Source organism: Nothoprocta perdicaria, unplaced genomic scaffold (assembly GCF_003342845.1).
Source record: "Nothoprocta perdicaria isolate Ctin4 unplaced genomic scaffold, notPer1 scaffold_485, whole genome shotgun sequence".
NCBI lineage: Eukaryota > Metazoa > Chordata > Aves > Tinamiformes > Tinamidae > Nothoprocta > Nothoprocta perdicaria.
The window spans coordinates 135941-160127 of NW_020455738.1; the positions used below are offsets into that span (position 1 = coordinate 135941).

Here is a 24187-nt window from a genome sequence, read left to right on the forward strand (position 1 = left end):
CCCAGCTCCAGACCCCTGGATTTCCAGCTCTGGCCTCTGGATTCCCAGCTCTACATACCTGGATTCCCAGCTCTATCCCTTGGATTCCCAGCTCCGGCCCCGAGGTGCCCTGGCTGGAATGACTTTTGAAGAGCCGGAATCCGGGAAGCAGCCGCCGATGCCAAGGCTGAGGATTCCCGGCCTGGAAGTGGATTCAGGCCCTGGGTGCCGYGTGCGCTGGCAGCCCCGGTGCCAGCGTCCTTCCCCGCCTGTTGGCCTGGGAATATCGCAAACAGGGATGAGCCTGGATGCAGGAAAAGCTGCCCTGGTTCTGGAAGCACCCGGACCGCCGTGCTCCAAGAAACCCTCCTCTGGTGCCCTTGGCCACCGTTAGTTATTTGCAGCTGGATCTGGGATTTGCGCCTGGAATGGGAAGGAGCGGATCAAAACGTGTCTCGTGTCGGGTATTTAGTGCAGAGCGAGTGTCGTCCTTCCCTGTGTGGGTTTGGATGGAGGCAGCGGMGCCGGTGCCGGGAATGCGGCGCCTGGAGGCCCTCGGAGGAGGGCACGGGGTCTCAGAGGAGCGAGGCCGCGCATCCCGGGAAGGCGCATCCCGGGAAGGGGATGGATGGAGCGGGTCCGGCCGCGGGCCCCGGCGCAGGGACATCGCGTGGCCACGGGTGTCCTGGCGTGGCCACGAGTGTCCTGGCGTGGCCACGGGTGTCCTGGCGTGGTCACCAGTCCCTTTGCCTGCCGCCCCCTTCCTTGCTTTCCTTCTCCCCGGCTCTTTCCTAACTCCGCTTTCCGGTTCCAGGAGCTCGTCCTCCCTTTCGGAGGGTTCCTCCGCCTTGGATTTGCCCTTCTCCRGGCCCCCTTGCTCCTGGAGAACACGGTTTCTCCCAGCGCTGTTCCCAGAGCCGCTGACCCCATCTCAGAGCGCCCCTTTGATATGCAAACGAGGCGCTAATTACGTCCACAAGCTGCACGATCCGCTTGCGTTTTAATCAAGAAGCCGCTCTGGAAATAACCTCCTGGTCACCTCCTTGTCGCCCGGCTTGGGTCGCACGCGGCGCTTCCCGCTGCTCCCTGGAGGCGCCCGGAAAGCTCCGGAAAAACAAGACTCCATCAGGGCGCTCGGAGCCCGGCGCGGTTTGAGGAAGGGTTAAATTTAGGCCGGCGTCTTGCATAGACCAGTTCTAGCATGAGAACAAGAGCCAGGGCTTCAAGGAGCATCCATTAAACTTCCCGCTCCCTCCAAGCTCAAGGGAAGCTCCCATTTGCTTCCCTAGTTTTTCCCACCGGGCTCCCGTGCCCCGGATCCCGGCAAGGGGCTCTCGAAGGTCCTGGGAGCGACGGTGACGCCGGGTGGCAGCGGGGAGGACGGGATACCGTGTTCGGGGCAGCCTCTGCGAGGCAGCAGCTCCTGCACCTGGGAGCAGGCTCAGGGCCCTAAAAATCCCTGTTTTTTTCGGGATTTGGGGGGCTGTTGCTGCTGCCTTGTCTGTAACTCCTTTGCTGGCCGATTTGGGGCTCTTCGATGCCTATTTTTGTGTCAGCCAGGGATGAGGGTTTACAAACAACTGGGTTATTTCAGGGTTGTTGCTGGTGCTGAGGCGGGGAAGGCTTCAGAGGAGCCCGTTCACGCGCGGGCCCCTGGAAAACGGCATTCCCGAGCGGGAAGTCGTGTTTCGAGCGGGACCCTTTCAGCCTTGCGGTGTGCTTGTTGCAGAGRCTGGAGAGGTGCGTGGGCATCGTGACATCGCTGACCAACGGGCTGTCCGAGAGGGAGGCCAATGACGCCCTGAACGCTCACGTGAGTGTCCCGCGCGCCCGGGAGTGTCCCCCACTCGGGGCAGGGGACACCCGGCCTGGAAGGAGCAATTTGGGGGGRTTTGTAGCATTCCAGCTCTCCGCAGAAGCTGTTAACAAGGCGCAGGAACAGGCAGGCATGAGGAGGCTGCGCAAGGCGCCCGCCGCCCAGGGCGATTGCAGTTAAAACACAGTTTTAATCCCCGCGTGGGAACGTCCTTGGCACCCGCRGGGCTGAAATGGGCCTCGGTGTCCCCCTGTCCTGTTGCACGGGGGCTTCGGGAGACGCCCCTCGCCCGGTTTTGCGCTCTGGCTTAACTCCTAGGCCTCCGAGCAGCCGGCCTGCAGCCCGCTGGAAAGGGCAGCCTGGCTCCTTCTGTCGAGGGATGCAGGCTTTATTTCTCACTCTTAAGTTAGAGTCTTAAAGCAAAGTCTTAAAATACTTGCCAGCGAGCTGCTGGCGTTACCGTATAAGGGAAGCTGCCGAGTGACATCTTAATGGGCTCTCGGGCATGTGGGTTGCATTTTTTTACTCCCCAGAACACCTTGGATTGCTGGAATCCGCGGTGTAATTTGCCTTTCCCTTAATGGGAAAAGGAAGGCAACGCCGGCTGGATTTCCAGCCTCCGGAGCTTGGGAAATGCTTTCCTGCTTGGCTGCAGAGCTTGCGGGAGCTTTAATAACAACCCCAACGGGCGCCACGGGTAGCGAAGAGGCTGCTCGGGTCCCCGGAGCAGGAGAGGACTCGGAGGTTCCCTCTGGTTTTCCCGATCAGCCTGGGGTTTGATGAGCAGCTAAAGATCCGGAGCTCAGGCGACCAGAGTCACCGCGCCGCTCCCTGTCCCCTTGCAGGACGCCTGTTCCTCAGCTTATGTCTTTTAAACACGCAGCACTTGCCTCGCAGGCCCTGTGAGAGGTTGGCAGCAGCGCACAGTTGTTTTATTCCCATCTTATCCCCATTTATCCCTATCCCTTTGTGATCCCGTTGCGAGTTCCCCTTGGATTTGCTGCCTTAGCCGCCCGTTTTGAAGCCCCGAGGAGGGTTTCTCGCCGCGGGCGCCTTCCTGACCCTCCTCAGCCTCATCCCTCACCTGCTTCCTCCCGCTCAGATATGCAAAGGAACCCCCCAGCACGAGGAGATTTGCCTGGGGCTCTTCACCCTCGTCTTGACCGAACCTGCCCAGGCGCAGAAGGTAAGGAGGCAGCTCCGGGGCCGTGTCGCAGCATCACGGAAGGGCTGAGGTTGGAAGGGACCTCTAGGGATCATCTTGGTTGCCCTCCACTGGTCGCTTTCTAAAGCCCCACGTCCCCCTTGTCCTGGGGAGCCCAGAGCTGCCCCCAGTGCTCCAGGTTTGWCCTCCCCAGAGCTGAGCAGAGGGGCAGGATCCTCCCTGCCCCGCTGGCACCGTCCTCGCGATGCAGCCACGAGCTCCTTGGCCACGAGGGCCCTGCTGCCCCRTGGTCACCTTGGTGTCCCCAGGACTCCCAGGTCCCTCTCTGCGGAGCTGCTCTCCAGCAGGTCAACCMCTGTGGTCAAYCCCTATTCCCCCTGGCCGGAATGCGCCGCGCTCCAAGCTGGATTTGCTGGAGCAGGACGATGTCGTCCGGAGGAACGCGGCCGCTGCCACCGCACGCTGGCGCTTGGCAGCGTTTCCTGCTCCCTGTCCTGGAGCGAGTTGCRTTTCGTGATGGGAGGCGAATGCTGCTTTCTAAAGAAGCTCTCAGGCATTTCCGAGGTTCTTCCTCGGTCTTTGGAGGCCCGGGATGGACTCGCGTGCTGGGATCCGCATGGATTCACCTCCAGCAATAATCATGTGGCCTCTGGAGAAGAAACAGCTCCAATTCCTAAACAAAGCTGCATCTTTGCAGTTCGCCTCTGCCAGCTTTCCAGGGTCTAAGTGCCGAGGCAGCTCCGCAGTTCTTTGCATCAAGCCCTTCCCAAAGCCCATCCGGAGCCCCGCTCCAGCTGTGGGGCTCTATCCCGCTATCCCCTCGCGCCCTGCGACTGGAGCGGGGATGTGGCCGGCTCCGGGATGCTGAGATCGGCCCCGGCTGCTCTTCCTGCCCTGGTGGGATCCGAGCGCGTTGCTTCCCATCAGGAATGATTGGATCTGCTGCAACCTGCCCTGTGTGTGCCCGGGAGCAGCGGATCCGTGCGGCTTCCCGGGAGCTGATCCCTGCCACAGAATCCCTCCAGGGCTTCCAAGCCAGTGCCAAGGCTCGGCTTTATCCTCACCCCTTGGGCTTGGCTCTTGCTGCCCCCTTCTCCTTTTGAAGCCGGTGCTGTGGGAGAAGGGAAGAGCTGGAGCCTGGGGAGCCTCCTCGAAAAGCCCTTTGGAGGCCTCATTAGCCCCTGGAAGGCGGATGCAGGCGCCAGCCCCGGCTCTCTGGCRTATGGTGACATTTAGTGGCACCAATTAACATTCATGCAGAGCCACTTAACGAATTACCGCCTAATGCCCCTCCACCCGCCACTGCTGGACTGGAGGGGAAGGGCGAGTGGGCCCCTCTGCGCTCTGCTCCGCGCGATTCCCGGCAGGCACAAGTGGATGAGGGGAGTCCCRAGGGAGAGCGGAGCTGCCCGAGGCCGCGGGTTGTCCCCCTGCAGCTCCGCCTGGTCCCGAACTGTTGCTTTGAGCCCCCTAAATGGAGCTCGACGTCGTCCCGTTGCTCTCCCGAGTTCATTCCTAGGCTGGGATCTGGTCGGGGTTGCGGGTTTTCGGCGCCGCTGGCCGTATCCGTGTCCGACCCGTGCTTCCCGCTGCAGTGCTACCGGGACCTGGCGCTGGTGAGCCGCGACGGCATGAACATCGTGCTCAACAAGATCAACCAGATCCTCATGGAGAAGTACCTGAAGCTGCAGGACACCTGCCGCACCCAGGTGAGGAGAGGCCCTTGTCCCCGGGGGGCTGCCGGGGCCCTCGGGGACGCGGGTGACAAGCGCTGCCCTCTCYTCCCCGCAGCTCGTGTGGTTGCTGCGGGAGCTGGTGAAGAGCGGYGTGCTGGGCGCCGACGGCGTCTGCATGACCTTCATGAAGCAGATCGCAGGTGAGTCCCGCCGTGGGCACCGGGGGCCTCCCGGAGGGCCGGGCCTCGCTCCGCAGCCTGGCCGGCTTTCCAGGGAGAGCCAGGCAGAGCCTGAGCCTGTCCCGGCCTGTCTGCCGAGCGGGAGCGAGCGGAGAAGGAGCCTTGGAGAGGCTGGTGCTYCCGACAGCCTCTGCAAGGGGGGAGTCGTGGCGGAGCTGTGCGGCTCCTGCCAGGCCTCCCCGCGGATGCTCCCTGCGGAGCTGCACGGGAGCGCYGGGACGCGGCTCCGGCTCCGCAGCACCGAGCCCGCTGTGTCCCCCATCCCTCCTCCCCATCCTACAGACGGGGTCTGCAGCTCCCCGGGTAGGGCCAGGCACTTCCCAGTGGAGCCGGCGCAGGCGCCCACGGCGCACACGCCTTTCCGGATGCTCCGGAACGGAGCCTCTTCCGTGTTCTCGGCTCGTGCCACTCGCTGACKTCCGCCGGGAGCAATTCCCGGCCCGCCGCGAGTCCCGCCGCGGCGCTTCCCTCGCTGCTGCCGCAGCCGCCTCCCAGTGCAGGAAGAAGCGGGCGGGAGGGAACAGCGTCCGGAGCGCCGGCCGAGCTGCCCCGGCCCTCTCCTCACGTTGGCAACAGGGGACATTTCCACGGCCGCTGGTGGCAGGGGTGGCCCTCGTCCCCCCCGGGCCGCATGGCCCCACTCGGGGCCCTCTGTGGAGGCCCTGGCTCTCTCGGAGGCTCCGAATCCGGGGCCCTCCTCGGATGCGGATCTTTCTGCCAGCGCCGGATACCAGGCGGCTGGAGGAGGGGGCTCGGCCGAGGCCGTGCCGGGGATCGGCGGGAGCAGGGGCAGCGCCGAGCGCTCCCGCTCCTCCGTCATCCCCCGGCTGTTGTTTTCCCACTGGACCCGCTTCCTTTGCTGCCCCAGACACGTTTTGCAGCGCTTGGGTTTTCCCTCTTCCAGCCTCCTCCTAACTACTCAATCTCATCCCTTTCTGGCTTCTCCATGCCCTTCCAGAAGGGTGATTATTGAGTCCCCGTTCCAGATGATTGCAGCTCTTTTCCAAGAGGGCTGTTGCAGCTAAGACCCTGTTGATCTCCTCAGAAACAGGAAAACAACCCTGCTCTGCTCGGGTCTAGGAATATGCTAAGAATATGCTAGAAATATGCTGGAAATATGCTGGAAATCTGCTAGACATGGGATATGTACATTGAGCAACAGCCAAGCGTGCGTGGCCAGCGGAACGGCCCGACCCCTGCCCTGGCCCGGGAGCAAAGTCATTAATTAGCTCCAGGCCTTCACACGGTCAATGCTTTGGATGAATCCGACCCCAGGGAAAGGAGTTCCCCCTTCCTCTAAGCGCATCTTCTCCCCCTTCTTCGGCTGCAGGTGGGGATGTGACAGCGAAGAACATCTGGCTGGCCGAGAACGTGCTGGAGATCCTCACGGAGCAGCGGTAGGGCCGCCGCGGCGTCCTCGGAATATTCCCTTCCTGCCTTTCCCCAGTGCTGGCAGGACTTTCCTCCATGAGGAGGAGGAGGACGATGGAGTTAATTGCCCCAAAAGCTTCCCATGTTTTAGCGGGACACGGCGGCCTCGGCGCTCACGTGGTCCTGGGTTGGCCAAGGGGCCGCGAATTGGTGCTGAGCGGTGCCGCGCCGCGCGTTATTTTTCAGCAGCCCTTCCATTTTCACCCGTAATAGCTGCGATTCTCCTGAAATTGCTCATTACTGTGCTTAACGATCAAGCAGTTAGGGCGTCTATTTGGCCGTAGCTAACGACGGCACTACCAGTGATTTTCCGCCGGGAATTGCTGGGCTGCGGGGAAGTGCCACCGAGTGCCACCTAGTGCCCCCAGTGCTGGAGGGAGCGCCGGGACAGCGATCCCGCCGGAGAAGCTTTGGATCGCCCCTGCGATCGATGCCCCCGGGTGCCTTCTGCCCCCGCCGCGGCAGCAGTTTCCCCTGCGCTGCAGCTGCTGGYGGGGAGGTGCTGACCTGGCAACCCGCCGCGCTCCAGCCTTAATTATCCCTCCTCGTCCTCCTCCCGGCTAATTAACCCGCGCTGGCCTCCCGCGCCGAGCCGGCGGGCCCCGCTTCCCGGCGGCTCCGACTGCAGTGGGTTGTGTAGCCCCGAGCAGGCCCAGCGCGTTCCCTGCGGCCGCTGCGGCTGCCCGGGTCTGGAGCAGGGAAAAGCTGCCKGGCATGCGGGGATCCACAGCTCCATGCTTGGGATCCGCAGCTCCGCGCTCGGGATCCGTGGTGCCAGATCCGCGCTCGGGATCCGCGGCTCCGCACCCGGGATCCACGGTGCTGACTCCACACTCGGGATCCACAGATGCACACTTGGGATCCGTGGCTCCATGCTCGGGATCCGCGGCTCCGCGCTCGGGATCTGTGGTGCCAGATCCGCACTCAGGATCCCCGGCTCTGTGCTCGGGGTCCGCGGTGCCGGTCCCGGGCCGCTCCATGCGCTCACGTGGGGCACGTTGCCCCTCTCCATTGCGAATAGCTGGGGCTGCTGTGGCGCCGAGCGCGTCGGGGACCCGCACGCAAACACCTGGGCACCTCGCGGGCAGGCRGCTCCGGAAGGTCTCCCTTTTCCCTGGCTGCTTTTGCAGGGAATGGGTCCTGAAGAGCAGCATCCTGATCGCCATGGCGGTGTACACGTACCTGCGGCTCATCGTGGACCACCACGGCACCTCGCAGCTGCAGGCGCTTCGGCAGAAGGAAGTGGATTTCTGCATCTCGCTGCTCCGCGAGCGGGTGAGCGGCGGCGGGAGGCCTCGCTCCCTGAGGAGTTTGTGCAGGAAAAGGGAGCAGCGGGAGGAGAGCAGGATGAGAGGGATCTTATCAACGTGTACCGATACCAGAGGGGAGAAGGTAGGGAGGAAGGGGCCAGGCTCTTCACAGCGGTGGCCAGTGACASGACAAGGGGCAGTGGGTATGAGTTGAAACAGGGGCAGTTCCATCTGCATGGAAGCATCTCCCTGGGGTTCCTCAACGCTGYGCCAAGGAGAGCGATTCCTCCCTTGCAGAGGCTTCGACGGGACGGTTGCGGTTCTAGGGATGCCCTCCCGTCCGTCCCGTGCAGTAAAAGCCCCCCGGCGGCCTTGCCCCGGCCCCGCGGGCTCTGCTGCCCCCCGGCRCTGCCCTTGCTGGGCACCGAGGCCCAACGTCAAGTCCGAGACTTCAGAGCCTGCCTGCCATCTGGGAGGGGAAGAAATGCCAGATTTATGGGCCGATTGTTTGCTTTACGAGGGAGAGAACATTTTAAAATAGCCGCTGACCTTCCCGCCTGTCAGCCCGCCCCTTCGAACCTGCTTGCTTCAAAAGAGGGGCAGGCTGCCAGGGGCAGGAGCTCTAATGTTGTGCAAGGAGTGAATCATCTGGAGCCRCCGGGAGGTCGAGGCACTGGCTGTTCCCCCCCCTTGATGCCTTCTCCCTTCCCCCCGGCGTGGGAGCAGGTAAACACTAAATGAGATTTTTTCCCTTTTTTTTTTTTTCCTCTCCTTTCCCAAGTTCATGGACTGCTTCATGATTGGCCGGGACCTGGTGAGGCTCCTGCAAAACGTGGCCCGAATTCCCGAGTTCGAGCAGCTCTGGAAGGACATCATCCACAACCCGCAGGTCCTCAGCGCGCAGTTCACAGGTAGGCGAGGATGGAGACCGGGGGGCTCCGTGGCAGCCCTGCCAGGCGAAACGCACGGGGCTTGTGGCCTCTCACGTCCTCAAAGGAGGGGATGCCAAGAGCCAGGATTGTCCCCTGATGCCATCACAAGCCCACGTGTTTGCTCCTAAAACCCATCTCCTCACCAGGTAGAAGGAGGCGCCTCCACAAGCAGCTCTTTGATGGCTGCAGGGAGCTGGGGAATCAKGGAGGGATGGGAACAGCCTCCCGGGATCCACCCAGGAGCTTAGYAGCTTTTACCATGCCTTAAAATGCTGTATGCGGGCTCTGGACTATCCCCCAAAACGGATGCTTCAGGCAACTGTAGTGACATATCAGGAGAAAGCCAGGGTTAGGGAATTAAGCTATTGCTTGTTCTGGACTTAAAACTTCTGCAAGTTCAGTTATTTTTTTTTAATTTATAAGCTTATAAGCTTATAAATTATAATCTCAGCTAATGTATAAGCTGAGTTGAAGGTGTCCAGAGTTGAAGGAGCCCAAAGATCTAAAGTGTCCGAGTTCTCCAGACTTTCTGGAAGGGAAGTCTAGGGAAGTCTGCGACTCTAAAGCAGGAGGACCAGAAGCTGCAGGAATTGACACTTTCTAAATGAGATTTTTTTTTCCTCCCAGTAGCCTCACACTCTTGGTGTGCAGCAGTGCTCAGCTATGGAGGTCCCTGCATAAGCCTGGCTTAAAATAGAATTGACTGAGAGAGTGTTATATTTTGTTGTGGGCATAAATTATTCACTTCTCCGGGGCTGTCACACCATTACGTGTCTGCATCAGCTCTTTMAAGTGTCCTCCTTCCCCCCGAACGCCTGCTGCCCTCTTGGGGCCACATTAATGTCCCTTTAAAGAGCTCRGATGTTGCTCGGGGACAATCACGACACCTCATTTGATTAAATGCTTATTAAACTCGCTGGTCTCTGGCTGCTTCTGCATCTTCAGAGCCTCTCCTGCCGTTGCTGAGGGCTTCAAGGAGGGAGTTCTCCACCAGGTCTGGGCCTCAGAGTTGGTCCGTGGGGTTTAGGGAGGCATTTTACTCCACGGCTAAGGCAGGTTTGCRTTTGTAGGGCTCAGCCCTGCCTCTGCTTCCAACTCTGGTCCTGCTGCAGGTATCCTCAGCATTGTCTCCATCTCCACAGTGGAATGCTGAGCTCTCCTGTTCCTGCTTGGAGTGTCCTGAGCACTTAGCAAACATCCCTGCCCCTTTGCATCCTCCCCACAGGCAGCCAGCTGGGGATGCTTCGTGTTTTGTAACCTATTTTAGCCAAAAGAGCACAAGAAAATGATGCCCACGTTGGGGCTGGCATCAACCGCTCCTTGTCTGTTGGGCACCACAGCACGTGGCCCACGACGCTGCCCGGCCATCCGTAAAGGCGAGAGGAGCAGAGTGCGACTCCGCTGCCCCGTAACCCCCGATCCCTTGCGGAGCTCCAGGCTCCTGCCACCCAAAACTGCAGCTCTTGCGGCTTGGAAGCTCCTCCCTTTCCAGCCGCCTGGGATTGAGAGCAGCTCTGGCAACCTCCGCTTCTCTTTTCCGTTCTGTGGTAGCGCTGGTTGTGTGCCATTCTCCTCTTCTCCCTTGGGTGCCTTCACCCAGGGGAGAAGCTGGAGCTAAATGGGGGTAGAGCCCCCCAAATGCCCTGTTCGTGGGGCYGTCTCGCAGCACCTGGGCTGAGCTCTAGTCTGCAGAGGCCCCAGGGTGTTTGCTGCAGCAGGGACAAGTCTGAGGGCATCTTCATGTGCCCTTGTGAAGGGCTGAAGGACGGGGAAGGTGCTCGGTTGGTCACAGCTGCGACCTGGAGCCTGGACTTGCCTCGTTCCTCTGTAGCCCTGGGGCAAGGGAGCTTAATGCTCCACCCATGGGCTCCAGACTTGCCGAGGACAGTGGTGAACGTGGGTCCCGTGGGGCTGTGCAAGCTCAAACCTCTCTCTGCCTCTCCCCAGGTGTCCTGCAGCTCCTGCAGTCAAGGACTTCTCGCAAATTCCTGGCCTGTCGCCTTACTCCCGACATGGAAACCAAGCTCCTCTTCATGACCTCCCGGGTAACTGCTCTGCGCCCCGCTGTGCCCACRCTGAGGGAAGCGGGCGCTCGTCTCGGCGCTCCTTGGGGTCCCCATCCCCTCCCCGCCGTGGTCCTGAGCGCAGTGCCAGGGGCTCCCAGCCGCTGCTGGTCCCCTCCAGCTCCTGAGGTTTCCTATGGAGCTCTGCAAGGGAAAACGTTGGACACAGCTGAACAATGTCGGGGCGAGGAGCGGCCCRTGGGGCAGAGGGTCCAAATTGTGCTTGTCCCAAAGCGGTGTGACCCGTTACCTGTGTGCGGGCAGGGCTGGAGCCCCCCGGCTCTGCCCCCTTCACGCTCACTGAGGCCGCTCACGGGCTTGGGCACGTGGGAGACCCAGGGGCCTTCGGCCTCCTCGGTCTCTCCAAAGCCACTGCCAACATAGGGGCTGACGGGGAGCAGGGCATGACCCAGAGGCTGCCCAAAAGCAGCGCCCGCTGCTTGGCACCGGTCTTTCCCAGCCTTTCCCGTGTCCCATCGGATGCTCCCAAGCCCTGAGCGGACTCCCCATGTCCCCTTCTCTCCGCAGGTGCGGTTCGGCCAGCAGAAGCGCTACCAGGACTGGTTCCAGCGCCAGTACCTGTCCACCCCCGACAGCCAGTCGCTGCGCTGCGACCTCATCCGCTACATCTGCGGCGTGGTGCACCCCTCCAACGAGGTGCTCAGCTCCGACATCCTGCCCCGCTGGGCCATCATCGGCTGGCTCCTCACCACCTGCACGGTGAGGCACCCTGCGAGTAGCGCCCGGGTCCTGCAATTAGTGCCTGGTTCCTGCAGCTAGCGCCTGGGTCCTGCAATTAGCGCCCGGGTCCTGCAGCTAGCGCCCGGTTGCAGCACGTGAAGAGCCGTTCAAAATCTGTCCTTGCCGAACTCGGCCTGATAGGGAATCACGGAACTGCCTTGCGGGAACATGCTGGAAGCCGCTGCGGAGCCCGGGATCAGCTGCTTGTTGGCTGGGCTGAGGGAGAGAAGCTCAGAGGAGTGGTTAGGACATTGGTTGGTGTTCCGAGCTCTGCGTTTTAGTCCTGGCTCTGCTGCACGTGGGATCCTTTGGGATCATCTTTTCCAACATAAATCTCGCTTCCAAGTGCTGGTCTGCCCTTTAGTTTTGCCTTAGGCTTGTGGCTGCCGTCCAAGTGTTGGGGCCTCTCCTGTGCGAGCAGGGGGGCAAGAGCAGAGCAGCGAGAGCCTTCGCTGCAGCCGGGCTCTCCCATCCACCATCTCCTCCCGGCCGGCCCTGCCTTATCCCGGCAGCCCCTTGCGTTATCAAGGAGAGCAGAGCCCGAGGCGGAGAGGAAATGCCTGCTCATGTGCCCGTGGAAGCCGAGCTGATAACAACGGGCGATACGCAGGGGCTGATTGCACCCAGGGCAGGCCCTGCCTAGCAGAGCACAGGGTTTGTATCCCCCCCGGGCTTAGCGCTGCAGCTCGGCCTAGCGCCCTGCCTGGAGCTGCTTTCCCAGCTGGTGGTTTTGCCACGGATTTGCCCTCCCTGTCTGCACGTTCCCCCCTGCTCAAGCAGCCGGAGGTGCCAACAGGGAGCAGTTGCCAGCTCTGCCCTGCRCTGGTGGTGGGAAGAGCACCGCGTGTGTCCTCTCCTGTGCCACAGCTGCCAGCAGGGCGTTCTGGGTCCCACAAAAAGGCAATATCAGGAGCCAATCTGCTGGGCATCCCAAAGGGAGCAGGGCTCAGGTCTCTGCTCAACAGCCAATTTAAATTAGTATTATTTTTTGTCTTCCAGTCCAACGTTGCTGCTTCAAATGCCAAACTCGCTCTCTTCTATGACTGGCTTTTCTTCAGCCCGGAGAAGGACAGCATCATGAACATAGGTACTGCGTGGGGAGCCTGTCCCTAGGTGGACACRGGTCAAAAGAAAGGGCTGGTGGCTTCCAGAGCTGCTAGAGGTGGTGGGATCTGATCCCCGATGCTCCGGAGGCCGAGGGCCRGGTCTGTGGGTGCAAACAGGGTGCAGGAGGGTCTCCGGGGTGGCTAACAAGGTCCTCCTTGCCCCGTCTCTCTTGCAGAGCCTGCCATTCTGGTGATGCATCACTCCATGAAGCCTCACCCCGCCATCACCGCCACGCTGCTGGACTTCATGTGCCGGGTGAGCCGTGCCGAGCCGGAGAGCTCCGTGCCTTGCCCGGGGAGAGCTCCGTGCCTTGYCCGGGGAGAGCTCCGTGCCTTGCCAAGCGGCCGCAGTATCGGGGTGCCGGGGAGCGACCCGCTCCGCAACACGGGCAGGGGACCCCGCAGCGGGAACCGGCCCTGCAAGAGCCTTCAGCCGCGCTCCGCGCTGCTGCTCCTGAGCTTCAGTGACCACCAGCGTCACCCTGTGCACTGAAACACAGAGCAGAGCCCCGGAGCCCGCTCCCCGCGGGCCGGGCGCGAGGGCGGGCGCCGCTCGCGCCTGCCCGGGCAAGGCACATGGCTCTGCTCCCTTGCAGGGCAAAGGCAGCTGCTGTGCCAGCCCCCAGCAGGAGAACTATGCAAAGCCCTCGAGGCGGTGATAATTTGAGCGGAACAAAAACAGTGTCACCTCGCCGCCCGTTGTCTAGAGCAAGAAAAATGGCTTTCCCCGCCTTGTTTTTTTCCGCGTTCCTCAGTGCATCAGCTGGGCTGTTCTGCCCCGAGCCTCCCGATTGCAAAACCGCCTGCAGAATAACTCCCTATCTCTCTCTTTTAACCTCCCTTTGCCTGTGCTCGCTCGAGGAGGCCTTTTCCCCTTCCTGCTCCCTTCCTGCTCCTCCAAGACCGTAGTTAGAGGCTCTGGCTCTGCTGTGGACAAGCTCTTTGCCTGATAAACCCAAGCACTGAAGGCTTTGATGATGTTTTATGGTGCCTCGCGAAATGCAGGGCCATTTCTAGAGCTGTGAGCCTTGGGCTCATGTGTTACTCATTAATGGGAAGGCCACTGTGGGAACAAACAGGAGGCTTCCCAGCTCTGCGAAGAAATCCTTCCAGGATGAGGAGCACGAGTAGGAAAAGGGCCTCGGAATTGTTCCCTTTAGTGCTTGGCCTTCAGCCTGGGTCACCCCCGAGGGGAAAGAGAACCTCRTTGCAACTGGGGATGAGTCAGAGGCACCTCCCTGCAAAGGGAGGCCCCCCTTGGGCAGAAATCATGGGGAGCGGAGCTGGTGGCACCCCTCTCCTCAGAGCGGGGGTGCTCAGAGCGCCCGTTCCAGTCATTTGCCCCCCAGGAGCTCCTGGGGTTCGTGGAAGCGGGGCCGTTGCGTGGCGGGGGCTGCGGTGCGTCCCTCCCTCGCGCCGCGCGCTCCCGTCCTGTCCGCGGCCAAGAGCAGCTGCCGCTGGCCGGGGATCTGGGCGGGAGGTTCGTGGGGTGACCCGCGTGCCAGAACGAGCTGGCCCGGCCCTCCCGAAAGCTCAGGGCTGCGGGGGGACTTGGCTGGACAGTGAGAACATGAAGGGGGTTATTTAGAAGGTGCCCATCTCTCCCCACAAYCCCTTGGAGACGCAGTGACAAGGCCCTGGAGGGGTCTCTTCTGTGTCCTGGGTCCTCTTAAACAGCATCACAGCTGTGCAAGAAGCGCCAGCTGCTCCTGCAGCCATCGCCGCTGGTGGGGACGTGGCCCTGGGCCTGTCCCCGCTCCCCGGGTGGCACCTGGTTGCTCTTGTGGCCCGTGTCCAAGCGCACCCCGCGCCCAAGGGCAGGTAACGGGTTCACCAGCATGRCTCTGACTTGCTCTCTCCCTCTCTTCCAGATCATTCCCAACTTCTACCCGCCGCTGGAGGCTCATGTCCGGCAAGGCGTCTTCAATTCTCTCACCCACATTGTGGAGAAGCGAGTCCTTGCGTAAGACAGCCCTAAATTTGACCGCTTTTCTTAACTAGCTACTTTGCACCAGGCTTCCTGGCGCCCCGTGTCACCAGCCTAGCAAAAACGAACTGCAGCCCCTGCGAGAGCTGCTGAGGGCATTTGTATTATTTATGAACACAAATATGTTCGTATTGAAGACACAGCTGCGTATTTATGGCCCCGAGGCTGGTCCTGAGATCTGTTCCTTGCGCTAAGAGGAAGGGTGGGATAAATAAACTAGAGCTGCTCTGTGGAAATAGGAATGTCCCCAAACCGGGAATGTCCCCAAACCRGGAATGTCCCCAAACCAGGAATGTCCCCAGACCTTTGTGGAGAGCAAACAGGCAACTCGTTTGTGGTGTTTCTGCCCTGCAGACGCTTCCTGCAGCAGCCAAGCTCCCCTCTCTGCCCAGGCCTCTCCACTTCTCCCCATGGGCCCTTTGCTGCCCCAGATCTCGGTGGGGACAAAGTGGGGGACCCCCAGCTGCTCTGCGGGTGGGAGGCCCGAGCTTGCAGGCCCCAATGCGAGGCAGAGCCCTTGGCCAGCCGAGGAGGGCTTCACATCAGGGCTCTTCTCCATCTCCTTGCAGAGAGGGGAGCATYTGGGGCCTCGCCCTGCTCGGCAGCGAGAGGGCAGAGTTGGGACAAGGGGCTTTGTGGAGCTTCGGGCTGCTAGGGAGAATCCAGGCGGATGGGGCTGGAGAAGGGCAGGGCGTGCGGGGCGGTTGGGTTGGGGTTTGGGCCCCCCAGCTGCTGCTGGGCAGCGGGGCTGGTCCCAGCAGGGCGCTGCTTCTCCTCCCCTCCAGACACCTGGCCCCTCTCTTCGACAACCCCAAGCTGGACAAGGAGCTCCGTGCCATGCTGAGGGAGAAATTCCCGGAGTTCTGCAGCTCGCCCTCGCCCCCCATCGAAGGTAGGGAGCGGGGCAGGCGGCGGCTCCCGCCCCACGGAGCCCTCCCTGGCGCTCGCTGCTGCTCGGGGCTCTGCCAGGGCTGCAGCAGGGCCAGGGGGGGCTCCTGCCCTTGAGCCCGTTTCTCCTTCCCATCAAACTACCCGTTTCTCTGTGTGCTCCACAGGGGCTGCGTAGCCATCCTCCTCTGTACACTAATTGATTAGTAAAATAAGATTAAGTAAATAGCGCTTCTACCCTGCGCTTAAGCAGGAAGTGCTGCTGCTCGGTCCGTTGTGCAGAAGGACGGGGCCTGTTGGGCTCCTCGTTGCACGAGCTGCTCCAGCAGCARGGGCATCTCCCCGCGCGGCGAGGCTCGCTGAAGCTGATGGCGAGGCCGAAGCCCGGGGCCTGAGGCCACCGCGGGCGAGGGACGGCGCAGGAAGCGCGATGCTCAGGCCTTGGCTGCTCTTTCCAAACGTGGCACCGAAGGGGGATGGTTAAAGAGGGTCTCGTTGCCCTGAGTGGCTTTCCGGAGACTTGCCCAGTGTCTCTTCCCCTTCCCAGGGTACTTGGTCTCCTCACTGGAGCCAGTACACGCAGCTCGGAGACAGAGCCTGTCCTGCCCCRGGGCAGTGCCGGGAGCCACCGTCACCTCTCCCCTGCTCTTAACTCCTCTGCGTTCGCTCTTGCAGTCAAAATCGAGGAGCCCGTTTCCATGGAAATGGACAATCACATGGCTGACAAGGATGACGGCTGCTATGACAACGCGGAAGCCGCGTTCAGCGACGACGAGGAGGACTTGAACAGCAAAGGTGAGGGATGCACTCGGCTGCTGCTGCTGCTCCRAAGCACTTGGGGCATGGTGCAGGGTGAAGAGCTGCCTTCCGCCTCAGGAAAGGTCTCCTGGACCTTCTCCGCTCGGGTGGTTGTTCCCTAAAACTCGATCGCTTTGGATAGGACGTGTCCTCCGCTCTGCCTCATCCCGGAGCCGCGCTGTCCCGTGCGCTTGGCAGTCGGGCCCCGTGGCACATGCTGCCCTGGAGGGGTTTGTTTGGGAACAGGGTGTCCCTGTTTTCAGGCGGCAGCGGCTAATGAGGCTCCGGCCGCTAATTGCGTGGTCTGCATTACGTGCACAGGAGGCCTCCCCGTCTAGAGGCAGCAGGCGGCCGCACGAGGCCACAGGCCCCTCCGGCAGCTCCCTGGAGCTGGGGGCACCTCAGGCTGCTCCTGGCCTTGGTGCAGGGGCTCTTGTGGGCTCCCTGCCGTGCTGCAGAGCTTCACCCGCTGCTGCCAGGGACCACAGGCCTAGGGTGGGGTGGAGGAGCGTGACACTGGGCTGTAGCCCTGTGTCCCCGCAGCGCCCTGTCACCGGCGTGGGGCTCCCAAAAGGGACATGGGCTCAAAAGCCTCCCGTGAAGGGAGTCCCGTGCTCATGGCTCCCTTGCTGACGCTTGTGATTCCCTCTTTTTCTGGGACCCGGGAGGATCCCCTGCGTTAGGATCCAGGCCTGCCTTGCCAGGGCGCTGTGACCCACGCACGRCCCCAGAAGGTGAAGGCAACATCTCACACATGCTACTTGCCCCCATGGTGACTCCTGCCACTGTGACACAGACCTGTGAGGCTTCCCAGATGGAACAGCTCGGGAAATAGCGGAAAACTATTCCCCGGTTGCTTGCTTTGTTGCAGGGAAGAAGAGGGAGTTCAGGTTTCATCCCATCAAGGAGACCATTGTGGAGGAGCCTGTGGATATCACACCGTTCCTGGACCAACTGGATGAGTCGCTGAAGGATAAAGTCCTGCAGCTGCAGAAGGGCAGGTTGGTCTTTTGGAGTGCTGCTGTGCTGCTCGTTGGTCTCTTCAGCCACACGCAGGACCTTGCAGTAGTGTCAGGCAACCAAGAGTCCATCTCTCAAGGCTAATGGTACCTGTGGTGTGTATGGCWTTAACGTGGACACTCTTTGGGGGGGCCTTTTGAGACTGCTGCTTCTGGGGTGTTTCCGTGCCTCTCCTCATGGGGCTCGTTCCCCAGCGATGGAGATGTGCCTGTTCTTTGGATTTCCTCATCTCCACTGTAGATTTGACAGTGACCTTGGAATTAACTCCATCTAAAGCAGGTTCAAAAGCTCTCGCTTTCCAGGCCTTGGCATAGTAGGCTGATTTAATTTATGCCTTGATGGCTTAAGTGCATTTAATCTTAGGCTTTCAGCCATTTAATTAGTTTGTCTTGCTGCAGACTGCCTCGGGGCACTTAGGGAAGTAGGTGCTGCAGCCGTGGAGTCCGTTGTGCCAGGGCCGGGGCTCTGCGGTGCCTTCTGAAGGGCACCAGCACAAAGCAGGGCTTGGGACCGGGGGGGTCCTGAGCGTGGCCAGCTCAGCACGAAGCCCCCTCGTCCCTGCTCCCTGTATCTTCCTCTGTAACTTGGATTTCCTCTTGTTTTTGTGCTGCAGCGATACGGAAGCGCAGTGTGAGGTCATGCAGGAAATCGTGGATCAAGTCCTGGAGGTAACGGCCCAGAGCTGGGAGCGCCGCTGCCCTGGGAGCGCCGCAGCTTGCCCGGCTCCTCCCGCGGAGCGGGCAGAGCTGCCCGCAAACTGGGGCGCAGGAGGAAGCTCGGGCCGTAAACGAGGTCAAAGCGACCCCAGGCAGCTCCATCCGTGGCCGTTGCACCCAGCTGCAGCGTCCCCAGCTCCAAATTGCCGATCGCTGGAGGTTTTTGCAGCGGGTTTTGCTCGGCCTGAACGTCTGCCCGAGGTGCAGGCAGAGGCAGGAGCCGCTTGGCCCAGCTGGGGAGCTGCTGGGCTCTGCACGTGGGCTCGGCAGCCGYAGCCTTCCCTGCTTTTGGCCCGGGACCTCGCGCCCACGAGCGGCTGCAGCAAGTGGGAGAGACTTCACTGCTCTCCAGGAGGGAGCTGGACCTCATCCCCTCSCTCCAAGCAGCTCCTTCGGAGTCAAGCGGCCTCTCGGCGCGCGGCGGCTGCTCCTCTCTGGGCAAACGCTGGGAAAGGGGCTGCGAGGGGGGGAAATCCTCCCTGCTCCGCAGAGGGAGAGCTGAGCTCAGGGCATCGCTGGCTGGCAGAGCAGGAGGGCAGCACGGGCAGGGGGAAGCAGCTTGGATCATCTTGCTGCTGAGCAGCTCCGGTCCCGCGCCGGGAGGTTCTTCTCTAACCAGACCTGTGCTGGGCAGGCAGCCTTTGAGCTCCTGCTTCCCCTTCTCGTTTCTTCTTTCCACCAGGAGGACTTTGACTCAGAGCAGTTATCAGTGCTTGCATCCTGCCTCCAGGAGCTATTTAAGGCTCATTTCCGTGGTGAGGTTTTGCCAGAAGAAATCACAGAGGAGTAAGCATTTATTTTCCTTTCGTCTCATCCTTTCACGGTGCAACTCGGGCTTTTCGCAGTGAAATTGCCACCGTTTTCCCAAAGTTGCACTGAAAGCACCAGCTTCTTTGGGACGTCCGCAGTTCACAAGCAGTCAGCATGAATTTGCTTAGTAGTTATTATATCCAGGGTACCAAACGGGTTGGATTCCTCCTTTGCATGAACCCAGGCAGAAACTGCTGCCCCACGTCCCCCTGTCCGATTCAGCTGATGCTTTTGGGGCTGCTCGTGTTTGCCCAGGGCACGTGGGATGCTAAATACTCCCCGTATCCCTGCTGTAGCGACACAACACAGCCCTCCTCCCAGGTTTTGTTGGGCAGAGCTCAGTGTCAGAGCCCCCGGGTGCTGTTAGGAGGCCTATTTCTGTCTCTCCATCAGCTCGGGCTGATCCCTACGGGCCCCAAGCACTGCAGCAGACACCGTGCAGGGCTTTTTCTTGGCTGTTTGTTGCTCCCGAGCGGGGAGCACGTGCACACAGCGCCCTGACCATTGCCTTTGTCCTGCAGGTCTCTGGAGGAGTCGGTGGGGAAGCCGCTCTACCTAATATTTAGGTATGTCTGATATTTCTGAGAAGTCCAGGGCTTTTTTTTTTTTGGTGACCGCCATCAGGAGAGAACTGCGTGGATCTAATTCTGCCATCTCCCTGCTCCCCAGGCGCCCAAAGCCGGGCGACGTTATTGCCTTGTTCTGCCTACGCTGTGTTTGCTTTAGTAAAACCCCTTCAAACAGAGGAGAATCGCAGCTTATCTGCTTGTTTATGGAAGCTCAGGATTCCTGGGTCCTTCCCTGCGTGGCCGCAGGTTCCTGGCCCCTGCCTGTTGTTGCTGTGTGGTCTGTGATGCCCAGCCGCAGCCCCGTGTCCCATTAGGAGAGAGATCACGGGGACAGCGGGTACCTGGAGCTGCCTCTCCCCACGTGCGGCTGCTCCCTGGTGTCACCACAGAGCTCTCGTGCCGTGTCTCATATAGTTGTCTCCTGTGCTCCTCCAGGAACCTCTGCCAGATGCAGGAAGATAACAGCGGCTTCTCGCTGCTGCTGGATCTCCTCTCCGAGCTCTATCAGAAGCAACCCAAGATCGGCTACCACCTTCTCTACTACTTAAAAGCCAGGTAGGCCCGAGGGAGTCGCAGGGGGAGCGTTGCCGTGGCCCGTGCTGCCCCCAGGGCCAGCTTGGCAGCACGTTGGCGCTGGCTGGAGACCCGGCCACCCCTCAGCGCCGCGTGTCTCCCTCCAGCAAAGCTGCAGCCGGCAAGATGAACCTCTACGAGTCCTTCGCCCAGGCCACGCAGCTGGGCGACCTGCACACGTGCCTCATGATGGACATGAAGGCCTGCCAGGAAGACGACGTGCGGCTGCTCTGCTACCTCACGCCCTCCATCTACACCGAGGTAGGGCCCTGCCCGGCCCCGGCACCACCGGGGCGCTTGGGTCCACGTTTATTGCCACCCTTCGCTTGGCTGCTTTGAGCACCCCGTGCTGAGGGGGAGCCAGCTGGCCCTGTCGAGGCAGTGCAGAGCAGAGCTCGCTTGCACCGGAGCGCTCAGCGTCTGCCGGGATGGGTCAGGGCTCAGCCGCCGTTCCCACGGGGCCGTCTGGCTCCTGGACGGAGCAGCCGTCACCGGCCCCGTGCCAGGACGCTGCTGCCTCGGCCCACGGCCCCGCGGGCTCCACTCGCGTCTCCGAAAGGGTCGCGGGGCCCCRGCCTCCAGCGGCGCTCCGGCCTCGGGGAGGCCCGGGAGGGCAACGTCACGCGCTCGGAGCGGCCGTTGCCCTCCCGCTTTCCCGTTCCCYGGGAGGAATGAGCTGCCCCCTCCTTCCCCGCCGGCTGCCGCGCCAGAAACAACTGTCTGGAGTTGAGGCCGCTCTGCCCAAAGCTGGAGGCCCCAGAGCCGTTACTGAAGCCAGTGGGTGTAGGGAGAACACTTCTTCCCGGCGTGGCCTCCGCTCCTTGCGGAGCCTCCTCGCTCCTGCTGCGCCCGCYGGCCCGGGCAGCCAGTGCTTCTCGGTGTATGAACCTGGCTGCCCCCGACTTGGTCAAATCTCCGGCTTCTTGGCTCCTTTGGCCGCCTTCCTCGCTGCGGCCTCAGCTTCCTCAGCTGGGGAGCCGCCGCCGAGCCCTGCCTTCCCTCTGAACCCTTGCAGTTCCCCGACGAGACGCTGCGAAGCGGYGAGCTGCTCAACATGATCGTAGCCGTCATCGACTCGGCCCAGGTAAGGGGGTCGGAGAGTTGGAAGGGAGCTTTGGAGACCGGCTGCACACGCAGGGCCGCCCGGWGCCCGGAGCAGCTTCACCCTGCAGCGGCAGCTTGGGCTCTGCTAGGCCTGGGAGAGTTAAACCTGAGCTAGGAGAGCGGCCCATCCCTTGGGAATGGGGGGCAGCAGTCTCCCTGTTTAGTCCTTCTTGCCCTCGGTCCTGGGGGAGCAAGTGTCCACGGGAGCTCGGAGGCCTCCCGGGATCCCTCCCGCTGGAGCCGTCGCRGCACGCGGAAGCAATTCCGCGCACGGAGGAGCTGCCGTGGCGGGAGGGTGAATCCAAGCTGCTCCGTCCGCGGGATTTCCTAGGCCCCCCAGCTGTGTCATCCAAGCCGGGAGGGATTTGCCTGGATTTGCGGTGATCCCTGTTGAGTAACAGGCACGGCAGAGCCGCCGGGGGCCGAGAGGCCGGCGACGGCTCCGGCGCCAGGAACGCCAGGCTAATCCCACGGGATCAGCCGCGCAGGGGGCCCTGCCCGTGGGCTGCTCACCTGCCGCGCGGGTGTCCCGCAGCGGGGCTGTGAGGAAGAGCGCGGAGAGCCGGGAGGAAGGCTTAGAGAGCTGCAGCCCCAAGGCCCCCCCCGGGCGCTGCCAGCGCTCCCCATCCCAGCGGGAATGCCGGGCAGCCAGCGGGAAGCTGAGGCCTCTCCCCAGAAGGAGCCTTTCCCCACAGGCCCTGCAGGGACACCCTTGGGAGCAGCCCCAAAATAGTGCCGGGGGCGGCGCCGGCGGGAACGCTGCCTTTCCAGCCGGCGGGAACGCTGCTATTCCCAGGCGGCGTGGCGCGATGTGCCGATAACCCCTCGGCTCGCCCTGTGCTCACAGCCGGCCCCGGGCCCCGCTCTCCCTGCCCGTTTTGCTTGGCAGCCCTTGCAGCGCTCGGCACAGGGGGGCTCCGAGCGGCCCTGGCTCGGCTCCGCGCTCCCGGGACCGTTTCCTCCTTGGCCCTTCCCGTTATTCTCCGGCCGTGGAGGCCTCCCGACCGTCCCCGCGGCTCCGGGCGCCCCCGTGCTCTCTGCAGCCTCCTCCGTGTCCCGCTGCCGCCCGTGGGGACACCGGCCGTGTGTCCGTCCTCAGCCGCCGCGCTCCGGAGCCCGGCCGGGCAGCCCGCGCTCGCTGCCCGCGCCCGGCGGAGCCGCTGACGCCACGTGCAGTTGCAGGAGCTCGTGTGCCACGTCATGATGGGCAACCTGGTGATGTTCCGCAAGGACTCGGTGCTCAACATCCTCAGTGAGTAGCGCRGCGGGCACCGGCCTCCCCGAGGCCTCCGGCGCCGTCCCGCCGAGCCCCGCGCTCCCTCGGGCCGGCGCCGCTGCCYTAAGGCTTGGCCGGGGCGTCCGAGCTGGGATCCCTTGGAGGCACTGGGCAATGCAGCTCAGGGCTCGGAAATCCTGGGATCGGGATTTCCTGGCGTTTGCTGGCGCTGGCGACGCCTCCGCCGTTCCCTGAGGGAAGCAGCCGAAAGGCCCTGGCTGCAGTTTAGCCCGGGCACCGCTGCATGTGGCCCCGCCGRCGCGGAGCCGGTGGCGCTCCCGGCGGGAACGCCGCTGCCCGCAGCTGCAAGGAGCAGCCTGAGCCTCTTAATGAGGAGCCTCCTTAATTCTCATCCCCGGAGCAGCTGCGGTGCCGACAGTGCAGCCCTGGAATGGGAGCCCTCGGCTCATCCTGGTGCCACCCGCTTGGTCCCAGAGCCGACATGGGGTCCAGGGGGAGGGATGGGCCCCCGAGTGCCATCCAGCTGGGAGCTCTTCCCGCACTCCCAGTCCGGATCCCAGCGCGCACGCGAGCGGCCCGGCCACAGCACCACGTGGGATGCGCCCGGAGGCGGCGGGATGCGCCCAGAGGCGGCGCGGGGCCGAGCCGTGCGTGGGGCTGAGCGGGTCCCGTGCCCCGCGCCGGGCTTCCCTCTAGTCCAAAGCCTCGACTGGGAGACCTTCGAGCAGTACTGCACGTGGCAGCTCTTCCTGGCGCACAGCATCCCGCTGGAGACCATCATCCCCATCCTGCAGCACCTCAAGTACAAGGGTGAGGCGGCCGCGCGGGGGTCCCCGGGCGCCGCGCGGGGGTCCCCGCGCTCAGCGCCGCCTTCCCTTGCAGAGCACCCCGAGGCGCTGTCCTGCCTCCTGCTGCAGCTGCGGCGCGAGAAGTGAGTGCCGGGCACGGGGCGGGCGGCGGGCGGGGACCCCTGCCCGCGTTGCCCTGCAGCTTGGGTGCCTCCCGGGCGCCCCAGCCTCTCCCTTGCTCTGCCCTCGCCGGGACAGGCCCAGCGAGGAGATGGTGAAGATGGTGCTGAGCCGGCCGTGCCACCCCGACGACCAGTTCACCACCAGCATCCTGCGCCACTGGTGCCTCAAGCACGACGACCTGCTGGCCGAGCACATCAAGTCCCTGCTCATCAAGAACAACAGCCTCCCGCGGAAGCGCCAGAGGTGAGCGGTGCCGCCGGGCGAGGAGCCCGCCCGGAGCCGGGCACGGAGCCGCCGGCACCATCCTGCCCGGCCCCTTCGCCCGCTCTGCTTGGAGACGGAGCCCGGAGCCGGGCACGGAGCCCGCGGTGCCGCCCGCGCCCTCCGACCCGGCCCCTTCGCCCGCTCTGCTTGGAGAGGGAGGCCCGTGTGGAGGCTCCGAGGCCCTTTCCTGGAGCATGGAGGACATCTAGTGTCCTGGGAGAGCAGAGCAGCCCCTCGCGCCCCCATCCCAGGGGACGTCCCGGGGGTCTCGGCCACCGCGGGCCCTGCGGGGCGCTGGGCGCTGCTCTGCCCTCCTGCTCCCCCGCGCTCGTTAGTGGCCTTTGTTCCCGAACAAGGGGGCTCTTTTTGCAGCGCTGCTGGTCCGGGCTCCGCCGCGGATCCAGGTCTAATCCCTGTTAATTAGCGGGCGGCTGCTTGAGGCCTCTGCTGTTCCCCACGGCCCGAGCGCTGGCACCGTCCTGGGCCAAGGCCACCGCACRCGGGGCTCTTAGTGCCCGCAGATCCGCCAGGGATGGGGGCGGCAAGCGGGATTTATCCCCCTAATCCCTGGCACGGAGCAGCCCCGGGGYTCCCTTGGTTTCCTGGAGCCAGGAGCCGGATCCTGGGCTGCTCCTCGTGCCGGGGATGGTGCAGGATCCGTCTCTGGGAGCTGGGAACCGCGGGGCGGCTCCAAGGACCCCGCGACCCATCCTGGCACAACCAGACGGGTCCGGCTGGGAACGGCGCCGCGTCCGCGCCGGGCTCTCACGCTCCCGCCGCTCCCCCCACAGCCTGCGCAGCTCCAGCAGCAAACTGGCGCAGCTGACCCTGGAGCAGATCCTGGAGCACCTG

General features: G+C 62.9%; 1 protein-coding gene across 1 annotated transcript; it reads left to right on the forward strand.

The window, feature by feature from the left end:
- Window positions 1–2925: 2925 nt before the first annotated feature.
- On the forward strand, window positions 2926–23318 carry INTS3 (integrator complex subunit 3). Its single transcript, XM_026047265.1, has 24 exons — window positions 2926–2981; window positions 4556–4669; window positions 4752–4836; window positions 6206–6272; window positions 7437–7581; window positions 8338–8467; window positions 10436–10533; window positions 11080–11271; window positions 12292–12379; window positions 12575–12654; window positions 14270–14361; window positions 15171–15277; window positions 15949–16068; window positions 16943–17072; window positions 17705–17759; window positions 18490–18593; window positions 19139–19183; window positions 19622–19741; window positions 19867–20020; window positions 20775–20843; window positions 22040–22115; window positions 22797–22910; window positions 22983–23031; window positions 23147–23318. Exons 2-24 carry the CDS (start codon window positions 4592–4594, stop codon window positions 23316–23318), a joined length of 2370 nt encoding a protein of 789 aa, XP_025903050.1. The 5' UTR covers window positions 2926–2981; window positions 4556–4591.
- The last annotated feature ends 869 nt before the right edge of the window (window positions 23319–24187 follow it).